This window comes from Triticum urartu, chromosome 2 (assembly GCF_003073215.2).
Source record: "Triticum urartu cultivar G1812 chromosome 2, Tu2.1, whole genome shotgun sequence".
Lineage (NCBI taxonomy): Eukaryota > Viridiplantae > Streptophyta > Magnoliopsida > Poales > Poaceae > Triticum > Triticum urartu.
The window spans coordinates 406,408,746-406,421,611 of record NC_053023.1 but is presented as its reverse complement, the minus strand read 5'-3'; the positions used below and the strand labels follow the sequence as shown (position 1 = coordinate 406,421,611).

General features: G+C 43.8%; 2 protein-coding genes across 2 annotated transcripts; both read right to left on the bottom strand.

Moving 5' to 3' along the window:
• Positions 1-207: 207 nt before the first annotated feature.
• On the bottom strand, positions 208-6,004 carry LOC125537564 (glutamyl-tRNA(Gln) amidotransferase subunit B, chloroplastic/mitochondrial). Its single transcript, XM_048700881.1, has 9 exons — positions 5,850-6,004; positions 4,526-5,200; positions 3,623-3,832; positions 2,290-2,430; positions 1,997-2,200; positions 1,703-1,900; positions 1,183-1,251; positions 814-930; positions 208-716 (listed from the first exon to the last, which is right to left on the bottom strand). Exons 2-9 carry the CDS (start codon positions 5,147-5,149, stop codon positions 639-641), a joined length of 1,641 nt encoding a protein of 546 aa, XP_048556838.1. The 5' UTR covers positions 5,150-5,200; positions 5,850-6,004; the 3' UTR covers positions 208-638.
• Positions 6,005-7,374: 1,370 nt separating this feature from the next.
• On the bottom strand, positions 7,375-12,283 carry LOC125537562 (YLP motif-containing protein 1-like). Its single transcript, XM_048700880.1, has 5 exons — positions 12,023-12,283; positions 11,147-11,800; positions 10,160-10,778; positions 8,666-10,007; positions 7,375-7,817 (listed from the first exon to the last, which is right to left on the bottom strand). The coding sequence occupies exons 2-5, from the start codon at positions 11,763-11,765 to the stop codon at positions 7,788-7,790; spliced, it is 2,610 nt and encodes an 869-aa protein (XP_048556837.1). The 5' UTR covers positions 11,766-11,800; positions 12,023-12,283; the 3' UTR covers positions 7,375-7,787.
• Positions 12,284-12,866: the final 583 nt, after the last annotated feature.

The following is a 12,866-nucleotide window of genomic DNA, read 5'->3' as shown; positions in this document are numbered from 1 at the left end:
TGCACGCTCCTCGAGCACCTGAGCATCTTCGATGATTCTTTTTACTTTTTTTTTAGATTTACTGTTCATCAATGTGAGATGAGCCCAGGCTCATATGCGTATTACCGAAAATTGAGCAACTTAATAGTAGTTCAAAATGATATGCTAATGCTGGAACAAACTCAAGGGCTTAACTTAGTAGTAGTTCAAAAAGTAAAGCCACATTCAGGATCGTAACTGATGTATCCAAATTAAAAATGAGTTTACAGCTGCGTAAGATCAAATGCAAAAAAGATGCGAGTAGAAACATGTAAGCATATGCAACTGATTCATCTGTACAACACGCCACTCCAGTCTATTATCAGCTCAAACACATACCATGCATATCCTTCATTGTATCATGTGAACTGGATTGCTTTTCCAAAATCCGCTCTGTAGTGAAAAGAGAGCGAAATGTAATCAACACTCCAAACTCCAAGTAAGTGTCACCGCTTGGAATAAGCCGTTAGCTATCTCAAAAACAATCAACAACTCAAAAAAAAAAACTCCAAGTAAGTGTCTTTACAAAAGAATGCAGTTCCGCTGTCTTTACAAAATCTGATGGTTTCACTCATCAAGGGCAAGATATTCTCTGTGTGCCGAAACACCCCTCGGCAATTTTAATTGCCCTTCAACTTCTCCCCGAGGATTTTGTTCAATAAAACAGGACTTGCTTTACCTTTCGATGCTTTCATCACCTGGAATCAATTTAAATAATATGATCAGCTATCGGGACTGCAGGGGCAAAAGAATATAGTGAGGGAACACAGCTCCAGATTCAAAAATATCATAAACCTGGCCAGCGAAAAATCCCTGCAACTTGGTTTTCCCAGCCCGATACTGCTCAAGTTGCTTTGGATTCTCGGCGAGTACTTTATCTACCATGGCCTCAATTGCTGCTGGATCTGCTATCTGTCATATCCAGTAGTACAGTTTTTCACTCAGAAAAAACCCAGGCAAAAATTAAAGGCACTGAAATCTCATCTGCTACAGTAGAAGTAATATAGTAAATCAGAAGGGTGCATCGATTTTTTTTTTCTCATTAGCTTCACGATGTTTGTTACTACTTGATTATTCCTCAGCACAGCAGGGCCGCAGTGATCATAATATCTGACGACATTCAAACTACTGTGATTCGAAATGGTTCTAGTATGACCACATTACCTGAACCAAATCTTTCTCCTCTATCACTGACTTAACAGTTCCGCCTTTGGTAATGAGCTCAACAAGAATCTGCAAGGGCGGAATCGGAAATGGTATTATAAACTAACTATGACTAATGGTACTAAAACCTAACAAGACTGCAAGTTTTTATAACAGAAAGTGTCATGAAGGCATGCAAAATATTTCAGAATAACTGAAGTACTAAAGTTCATTCTTGTGCAATCTGCAAAAAATTCCCCAGAGGCAGCAGCGGAAACAGATAGTGTTTCCTTTCGTATTTTGAAACTTATCTTTATCATAGCCACCCAACTATGCAAATCTTATTTCTTTTTGTAACTGAAAACTATGCAAATCTTCAGACTGACATAGTGCAAAAGAAACTGTCAAAATTCAAGTTTTGGCCATCATAATCAGTGCAGCACCATCAAATGGAAGAGACTGCAAACAACCCAGAAGTGCTTCAACCAAATCAAAGTCCAAAAGGCGTGACACACAAACAACAATACTTAAGAATAGTTACCTCCTTGCCAATCTTCCCACTGATAGTACCATTCTTTATGAATGCAATCAGTTCAGAAAGCTCAAGAGGTGTTAGTTTAATTTCATCAATAGAGAGCTTTTCATTCTTCAGATAAGCCGTAATGTCACCCATGATCCAATTAGCAGCCAGCTTTGCATCAGCACCATGCTCAAGTGTAGAATCAAAGAAATGAGCAACCTGGGAGGAACATACACATATCACACTTTGAAATACACTTCAGTAACATAACATGCATGACAAAGTAAAAATGAGAGTAATACAGAAGATAATTACAATATCGTCGTTAGCAAGGAAAATAACATCTTGCATGCTGAGCCCCATGTTCTCATAACGCCTACGCTTTGCCTCTGGAAGCTCCGGCATTGAATTACAAATTTCATCAATGTAATCACTAGTCAGAACAACTTCAGGAAGATCAGGCTCAGGAAAATATCTGTAGTCGGCAAGTCCCTCCTTTTTCCGCATTGTAAAAGTTTTCTGAGTGCAGACAATGAAACGAATTTAAAGATGGTAGAAAAAGACCAATAGGTGAAAACAGAAGTCAACCAGCAAGGTGAGGCAACAACCTGAGAAGATTCATCCCATAGACGGGTTTCCTGTACAATTTTGTCAGCCTGGCTTTCTTTGTGAAGAAGAATCTGTCGGGCTATCTCATAATCTATTGCCCTACTTATTTCAGAAAATGAGTTCATATTCTTTATTTCAACCTGTCAGAAATTAGAATTGAAAGAAGCATGTGACGCCACATTGTCATCTTACAATAGCTACAAAAACTCAGAAGTTATCGCCTTTTAAAATAATAATGGTCCTGTTGTAATGTCCATGGTTGCTAAGATTTCCTGATCTGTGCCAACGGAATTAGCAGCATAGTTTGGTGTAGTTCATGACTCTCTGGCCACTTCTTTTAAGACAAGATTTATTTATCTCGAACACACATCTGAACGCTGTAATGTTGTAACTAGAAGACCACCAAAATAGTGGGAAACACAACATGTCCAAGGCACGAAAACAAAGACCAGAAAAATATAAGAAATAGGAGCCAAAAACTAACTAATAAAAGAAGAGAAATGCAAGAAAACAGGGGACTCAGCAAAGCCTCAGCAACTGCAGCTTTGGCAGGTTGAGCAGACATGGCTGCCATCAAGTGGCCATGCATGCAGACGCAGCTCCCATAGACAACAGCCCCTGCCTGTTTCCATATTTCAGACTCATCAAGAATGGATTCAGCCAGCGTTGCACAATACAAGCGCGCTTGATTGAACAGACAGTCATTGCAGCATGCATGAAGGATTTTCATCTAGAATGAATTCAACCAATGACAAGACAGGACGTTTTGAAGGCAAAGAAAAATAACTCAGGATAATAAGGGAAAATATCTACAATTTTTACAAGCATACATGATTTTCTTTTCCTATACAAAGAAGTGAACCTCTAAAAAATTGAGATATTTCATGCATTCACCAAATGGCTAACCAAATAACTTCTGATTCTACCTACTCCCTCCGTTCCTAAATACAAGTCTTTGTAGAGATTCCACTATGGACTACATACGAAGCAAAATGAGTGAATCTACACTCCAAAATGCATCCACATTCATCCGTATGTGGTCCATAATGAAATCTCTACAAAGACTTATATTTAGGAACGGAGGGAGTATATAACATGCAATGTCAGTTTTATATATGATGTACTGAAAATATCTGAGAAAATCATAAAGGGATTTTATTGTTTAAACTGATAACTTTGCAAGAAATCTAGGCTTTAATGGCCTAGCATGTGCTCCGGACATAAGTGTATCAACGAATCATCAGATCATAACACTGATGCAAATGTTGTCGGCATGGAATATATTAATACAGGATAAAAACAGTTGAGGAAGTCTAAAGTTTTGATGGTTACCTTTGTACCGAATTCTGATTGTCCAATAGGCCGGACAGATACATTCACATCACAGCGGAGGGAACCTTCCTGCATGTTGCCATTGCCCACTCCCAGGTATCTAACAACCCTTTGTATCTCAGCACCATACTCAGCAGCCTCTATGCCTGTCCTCATATCTGGCTCTGAGACAATCTCTAGCAAAGGGACGCCGGCTCTATTTAGGTCAACCTAGCCAACCAGAATAGCAACCACTTCAATGACTTTAAAGTTGTAGCTACCAGTACAATGAGCCAGTACATAATTGTTTGATGCTGAATTTGCTCTATTTATTACTTCTTCTCTCTATCTATGATTTTCTGTCAAAGATTGGAGGAGCTAGTGCACAAGCACATTGTCTAGCGATGCTTCCACATAACCACACATGTAATGACACCTTGTTACAGATTGCCCAAACCACATGTTCTTGTATCAGATTTGAGAAGGCCTCTTTGCTTCTATGAAAGGCAAAGATCTAAACAGTGATTTGACATCAAGTGCAATTAAGCTGCTCTTGCCCCATGATGTGTAGGATTTGAATTTATGTTTGATATGAGATTGGTACTTACCTTCTGTATGACAGAAAGTACAGTTTCCTCTTATTATATGCCCCCTCTAGCATCAAATGTACAAGAAACACAATTCCCTGTATTACTTGATCTTCTTAGTTACAGTCCAATGTGTCGGAGAGTTTGTCTCTTAAGTAAATTCCACGACTCCTCATCTTTAGCATTTATGAATGCATCGGTTTAGAAATGTACTGTTGCACTGTGGTGAATGTCAACTTTTCCATGATTCCAGGGCCATATCACAGAGCATCACATAATAGAATGAGAATAAAATATAACAGAAAACAGGTACTTAGTTAGGAAATACAAGGAAAACCTGAGAAAAACTCCCGGATTCAGAGTGAAGCAGCTTGCCAGCATCTTCTTCCATATGAACCCGCGTGACCCCAAATCGCCTGTGACCACCACCAAACTCCATTGGAATATCCAAATCAAGGTAACCCTTTTCAGCAATCGGAATGTCAAACTGCGAAATCTGGTATCCCTTGGGCAGATCTGGGTAGAAGTACTGCTTCCGATCAAACTTGGATGTCATGGAAATCTCACAGTTGAGAGCGAGGCCTAGCTTGACAGCACATTCAACAACCTTTGCATTCAGAACCGGCAATGTCCCGGGGTGGCCCATGCAGGTGGGGCAAACGGTGCTGTTTGGCTGGGAGCCATAGTCGTATGGGCAGGAGCAAAATGCCTTTGTGATGGTTGAGAGCTGAACATGGGTCTCAATGCCGATCACCGCTTCAAAACCGTGTGTCTTCTGCTCCACTGCCTCCTTGGTAGCCTGTTGAATTGATTTGCGCACTGATTTGGGCTCGCTAGTCTGCACACTCTCCACCCTAGCTGTGAAGTGGGCTAGCGGAGGACGTCGAGTGGTACAGAACAGCCCTGCATTTGCTCCAGATAAGGTTTGTGTTCTGATCCCTCGTAGGAGCGTTAGAGCCATTGTGGCCAATGTGCCTCTCGTTCACAATCTACTGGATGGGCAACAAACAGCCTGCAACAGGAAGAGAACAAAAACCTTGAATACAGACAGATTTCAGGATAACATGACAAACCAATTCACAATTTAGCAGGCATTGTCTTCACTGAGTTTAGGTGGCTACACATATGATAAATCGGTCCAATCCTCTCATGGCGATTCTCACCAAAGATGAATCAAGCCATGCTTGCTCTCCAGATGAATCGGAAAAATCAATCCTACTGTTTTCTAGTACCAGACTTGATTGCTGGTAACTCTGAAATTAATCTATGAACCTTTTACCAAACACAAAACCACCATGAAGTCAGACATACTCAACCTAGTACGAATGCAGTATCGTCGCAATATTTGCTGAGTAGTACTCCCTCCGTTCCTAAATAAAAGTCTTTTCAAATATTTCAATATGGACTACATACAGAGCAGAATGAGTGAATCTACACTCTAAAATATGTCTATATACATCCGTATGTAGTCATTATTGAAATCTCTAAAAAGACTTATATTTAGGAACAGAGGAAGTACTCACGAGATGATCTATTACGGAGTTTGTTGAATACTTAGAAAACTACGCCAGTAACCGATGAGATATTACAAAGTTGGCATACGAGTGAGTCCATTGCTAGGGAAGGGGAAGTGGAAGGGGGAGCGGGGAGGGGAGCTGTACCACGGCAGCTGCGACAGCTGCGACAGCGGGGAGGCCCGCCGGTAGACAGAGATCAACGGCGGGGAGGTGCAGAGCAGGGCGCGCCAGAGGAAGGGAGAAAGGAGAGGCAGTGGAGAGGGCTTGTTTAGGATGATTTTCCTTTCCAGACTAATCATCAATCACCACCAGGGGGCGAGCTGGGCCCCGAGAAAGGAAAACAGAGTCCCATTCATTTCTCTCTCCCTGTAGGCCCAGCCCAGCCAAATTCAGCCCAGTGAGAGAGAAGCTGAGGCCATTAATCCCTGTCTGCCTCGCTCTAGGCTCTAAGCCTCTAACTGGCAAAGACTTCTTCTTTTTTTAGCTCAAAATAATAAAAAACTGGCAAAGACTTGAAATATGCTTGACACGACAGTGCAAGTATACATGGCAAACTGGAGACGTCCGGAGCTCAAACTGAACTCTTCAATATCAACTTATTCACATTGATGTTCACATTTAAAACTTTTTTCTGCACAGTATTATGCTCTACAGACTTTTGAAACGGTTAGGGAACAATATTGTACCTTTTCTCTGTTTCGAAAAAAATATTGTACCTTCTCTCAGCTACGAGACCTACCTGCGATGCGACCATGCGGTGGAGGACCGCAACCATCTGTTCTTCACCTGCCCAGCGACTCGCAGGGTTTGGAGTACCACCAGGATTCGCCCTCGGTTCAACCCTACCGCCGAGTTCTTCAGCACGTCGATCCATGCTATGTTGCCATCGTCAGTTCATCTCTTCATGCTGCTGCTCATCCTTTGGAAAATATGGGATGCCAGGAACAAGAAAGTTTTCCAAAATCTAGAGATTGATGCTGACAGCACTGTTGAAGCTGTCCTTGATCTTGGTGTATGGGCTCACCATCTCAAGACGGAGACACTGATGGAACACGCCGGTCTGTGGCGTGATTTCCTCTCTTCACGCAATGCGTGACCACTGTAAACTCTAAACCGTTTTGAAATATATTCAGGTGGGGAGTCCATACAACAAGATCAATCCAACAAATAGATTAACTTCAGGGAGGCCAGCCAAAAAAAATGAATACATCGGGATGGACAATTAAACGATTAGGGAATCATCAGATCTCCCAAGCTTCAATCAGATATAGTCCATTATCCTCTTCTTAGATTAACTTCAGGGAGGGACACCCCAGGCAGACCAATAAATGCTCCATTATCCTCTTCTTATATTTGAAAGCATGGCTCAATCCAACAAATAGATAACTTCAGGGAGGGACACCCCAGGCAGACCAATAAATGCAAATAAGTTATTTCCCTATATCTATCTAAATAAAGGCTTGATACTACAAAAGCTTTGCTAGCTAATTTTCTCCAAGTGAATTCGACCAGACCATGGCTTGAGCTCCCGAGGAAATAACATGACCCCCAAAACGAAACACTTCTGATTGCTCGGACTTAAGCTTAATCTTTCCACCAGTTACTTTTGTACTTGATCTTCACAACTAAATCTAGACTATCAGCAGCAAGAGCATGTAAGATCATCTGATGAAGGTAAGCATGGCGGCTTGGTCCACACTTAAGTATTACTACAAAAATACAAAAATGAATGTTCTAAAGAAACCAGCTCAAGGAAAAATACATCATCCTGCTATCAGGCCTATCACTTACCCTGTGTTGGGTGGAAAGGGAAAGAAATATCAACAAAGTGCTTTACAACCAACAGAACAGGACTAGGCAGCAACTTAACCGAATATGGAACTGATGTTTAAACACGTGATTCTAATACAGCCGTTCCCTCAGTACTTACAAGAATACCTTCTTGCTAAAGGACTTTCTCATGCAAATAGATGTTCCATTAGAGACAATACACGGCTTGCCACCTGAATCAGTACTCTTCACAAGTTTTACAACTGCAAAGGAAGTCTCTTCTGATTGGCCCAGTCCAATTTAAGGATGCAGCTATAACTTCACATACTTGTCAACATAACCCTGAAGAAATGAAATAAATCGATTGGTACATACATATCCAAACATAATTATGCTGAACACAAGTAAAGAGCATGTGAAACACAATATATATATATATGTAAAACTTAGAATTATGTGCACCCATGCATAGCTGTTCTTCCAATTTGTTCATTTTTTTCTCGGAAAACGGTAAGGGAGTTCCCTGCTGAAACATATTAATAGATAAAACAAATTTACTATTGTAACAGACTGCAAGGCTTCATTGCCATAAGAAGCCTACACAATCTGGAAACTAAAATAACCAAAACCTAAAACTGAAACCAGCAACCAAAATAAGAACGCTAGAAGAACAAAAAGTGCACAAGAATGCCTTTATTCATCCTAGCCAATTAGACAAAGCATCAGCGAACTGTTGAAAAACTATAGCCTTCCAACTGTTCCTTCTTGTCAAAACATTCCAACAATTCAATGTAAACGGTTCAATAAATAAAACTTGCTTGCCTCCAGGTTGTTATTTATCTAATTTAAGCATTCAAAACTTAAGATGAATCCCAACCTCCCAAACATAACAGTGTAAACTAGAATTACATGATGCTAAATTCATACCCAATTACCAAAGAATTCTCGCCATCTCCATTTACAAAATCATAGTTTAAGAACTGAATAGCATGAAGACAAGAACATATGTTGCGTTTCACACTATAAGTGGCATAGCATATTTTCGGGTGTTTAGATATTTAAACAACCATGTAAGATGACCATATAGTACAGCATGGTAAATACTGGAAACTGTAAAGTAAACATATTGCCAGAACGAGTATTGGCAGATTCAGTACATAACCAGTATGCTGGTAGCAGTGTAGACATACCATTACTAGTTTGGTCACTTTCCTTTGGGAAGACTGGACATACTGTCTAATCTTGGCTGGTGTTTTCGGTATATGATTGCCAGGAACCGAACTAGAGACCTTATCAACTGTTTTCTTAACAATCATTTTGAAAGCCTCTCTGCTCATGTTTCCCTGCCTCCATGATGGCTTAAGAACTTCTTTAACGAAATCTGCAATAGCAACCTTAAAAAGCTTCATTGATCTGGAGTCCTTACTCTTCTTACTTACATCCAATGACTGGTCATTGTCGATATCACCAGGAATATCTGAGCTCCAGTCTTTAGCACCTAAGGGCTCAGGACTTACATTCTCCACCACACCTGTTTCAGTATCTGCTGCCACCTCTCCAAGTTCTACAACTTCTGATTCAGCAACAAGCCCGAGTCCGTGCATATTTTTACTCTCCACTTCTATGTTCACAAGTTTTGATGCATTGCGACTACCAGTGGCACTCAGATTCGCCTCTTGACCAAGATCCATCTTGTTGATTGAATTGCTTGAGGGTTCAATACTATCCAGAAGTGGATCATAGGGACCCATAGGAGTAAAGCCAGGACAAGGTTGTTTCTGCCGACTGGGCACAACTTCTGCAGAACTTTCATTGAAACGAGTTCCAGATCCAGGAACAGACTGACCAAAAGGACTAGTTGTATTCATGAGCTCTACTGCTTTTGCTGAAGCAGACTCAACAGCATTTGGACTTTGAATAGGACTAATATCAAGAGTCGGATCTGTTTCAAAGGTAGATGCAAATGGGTTGTAGTGTGGCTTGATAGACGATTTAGGCAGAACAATGTCAGATATAGGTACAGGACCCAAGTCACTACTTCCAGGCAGATTTGATGGAAATATCTGGAAAGATGGGTAAGCTATGTTAGCTCCCGAAGCCAAACTGCCAGGAGGAGGCTGTTGCTGGTTATATGAAGATTGATGACTTGAATAAGACAGGCCTACACCAGCAGAAAACTCTGGCCGTCCATCTGGAAGAAGAACTGGTGCATTGTCAAGGGAAAAAGGGCTCTTAAACTCATCATTGTGGAAGGCAGCAGGCTGCTGTTGAGAAGGAAGAACTGGCTGGGGAGCATGAGGATGGAAATCCAATGGCCTAGGATGAGGAAGATCTGGTGCAGTATAGGTTCTTATCTGATTCTGCAGGAAATCATTTGATGGTGCCATAGCATTTGGCTGAAACTGCATCTGGGGTTCTGAACTTGCAACTAGTGGTTGTCCTGGTAGCAAACTCACATGGTGTGGTGATTTGCTCTGATGAAGATTAGCCCGCTTAGCAAGTGGTGACCTGCTTTGCCTTTCATGTGATGAACTGAAAGAAGAAAAAACGCGTTCTTAGAAATCCAGAAGGGGCCCTACTAATAAACTAGATGGCATGTAAAACAAATTAGAGGCAAAAAAAAGGCTTCCAATTTATAGAGATAAGCGGATGCATTTTTTAGTGAGTGGTGCAAGGTCCGGTACCTTTGGGATGGACTGTGCTTGTTCTCTCCGGAAGGGCTACAGCTCCTCCTTGCTATAGGTGACTGGCTACGGATTCGTTTTGTCTGGATCCTCCCATGCCTTTCACTATGTTGCCTTCCAGCAGACTCACTGCCACTTAAACTTTCTGTGACTGGCTGCCCCGGCTCATCTGAGTTGTGATTTATTGGGCTTCTCTCATCCTTATGCTGATGCATTCTAGGCTCATAATTCTGCTGAAGGCAAGGAGCTGCATTCACATTTTCCTCTGCATTAGTAACCTGCTGATGACCAATTTCAGTGTTTGTATCACTTGATTGATTCGGCTCATTATCTTCAGGCAGCACAGGGTTGCTGGAAGCACGAGTATGCTCCTCCTCATCCTCGCTATCATCTGAGGCATAGTCTTGTTGTATTAACTGCAACTGGCTCCCAGCTTCGACAGACACATTTCCAGTTTTAGTCTTCCCACTGCTGCCAGGTGCCAAATCACTGCCAAGGTTGGACATGTCATTAACAGCCTTTGGCACATTAACAGTATTATTATCTCCAGAGCATTCAGCAGCAGCAGGCGAAGAATTGACAACGCTCAGATGAACCCTTGATGGTGAGTCCTCATCTCCTGAAATTTAACTTCAGAAAGTAAATTTACAGAAATAAACTAGCTCAAGAATGAAGCTGAATGGAGTGTCATATCAATCCAGAAGTCTGAGTAGTGGTACATTGGTAGAGAAGGACATAGATATATTGATAGTTAGCCATCATATAGATTGCTATGCAGATGGACAAGGTTGATGGTCATAGAACTGTACAGAAAAAGAAGAGAACATACTGGACCACTATCAGGTAAAATGGGCAGGATACCAAATAAACCCACAGAGTAATTAACAACTTGCGCCATAAGATGTGCCAAGCTGAATGTTACGATACAACCCCGCAAAAAAGGAATGCTACGATACACAATGTGGAGAGTGGGGAGGATCCACTCACCACCCATATCCATATCCGAGTCATCAGACACAATTAATTCAGTTGCTTCTTTCTCACTTTTGCCTTCATGACCACCATCTGGGGCACCTTCCTTTCCTTCTGTCTCTGCACATGACTCTGCAGTTGCTGGAGCAGCTGGTGGTGACGGAGGCATTAGAGGGGGAGAAGATGGTGGCGGGGGTGGAGGTGGGAGGTTATCTGGAGCAATGCTTGGTGGCCGCGGTGGTGGTGGAGGGAGAGGCACTGGCATGGGATACTGCGGAGGGGGCTGATACATGGCTTGCGGCGGCCCAGGCATTTGCATATGCCCAAAACCCCTCTGATGTGGGAGCATTGGCATGTGGTGCATCTGACCGAGATGGGCATAAGGATAGGCCTGATTCTGATGTGGCAGCATGCCATGCTGGTACTGCCCAGGCGGTGGACGCATTGCTGGGGGCTGCGGGTACTGCGCCAACGGCGGTGGCGGTGGTAACGACTGCTGGGGGAAGCCAGCCGTTACCCCAGCTTGTGGTCGAGGCGGCGGCGGCGGCGGCAGCGGTTGCTGCGACAGCGGCGGAAGCGGCGGTGGTGCGGCATGACGGAAGTGTGGATTAAAGCCCCCTCCCTGTCCGTACATCCCCGGCTCGGAGTCCAAACCCTTGAAGAAACCTCCTGCAAAATAGTAGAGCTGCTGGTTATTACTCCACAAAACGAACTAATCGAACAGGAGATGGGGAACAATCAAACAGCCAACAACGCGATTAACCCACATGAAGCACCCCCATTCCGCGAACCACAAACCCTAGATCGAATCATGCAAGGATCGAAACGACCGTAGCAACCGCACCACGAACCGGGAGTCGATGAATGCGCGGAGGGGGGCTCGAAAATTACCTCTCACGAGCTGGGTTCGAGTTGGAATCGAAGCGAAATCTCCGGGGGGGCGTCGAGGGTTTGCGGCGGGCGGCAGTCGCCGGCGGTTGGCTTCTGACCTCGGACGAACGGGCGGGGCCGGCGGCGCGCGGCGGGGTTCGGATGCGACCGGCGAGGTTGGGAGTGGGAGCGGATGGATTGGGGAGAACGAACCGGCTCGGGCTGGGTTGGGTGGATGGGCTCAGGTCGGTCGGGTCGGCTTCGCGATCGTACGGGTGTGGTTCTCAGCAAGTTCGTGCTCTGTTCAAGGTTCAAAAGGCTTTTTGCGTAAGGCCGATAAACGGCGTAGGTCAACCGATTCTAACCCAGGATCGGTCGCCTCCTGTCCGTTCGATCATGATGTCCCGGCAATACAATCACTTTCTACCCGAATCCACTCGCACGCGTAGCCATCCTTCGCAAACATACAACGTGTTTTCTGTCTCTTGCCGGTTGTCCTTCCCCGCCACCACCCTCGCCGTCCGCCGTTGCTTGCCGCCCTCGCCATCGATCGCAGGTCGTCATCCTCGCCGCTCGTTACAGCTCGTGGTCGCCGCCCTTGCACTATTGTCACGGTAGGTGGCTCATTTTAGCATCGTCCGTCGCCGGTTGCAGCAGCTCGACTCGGCAGTCGTCGCACGAGCGTCCTCCGCGACATGAAGCGGCACCGTCGCATCACCGCCGCTCGTCCCCCGTCACTCACAGTATCGTCGTCGATGATTGTAGCAGTGTCGTTGTCGGTTGCAGCTTTATCTTGGCCTATTGCAGCTCTGCCCCTTGCTGACTGCAACTCCGACGTAGCCGGTTGTAGCTATGCTGACAAACG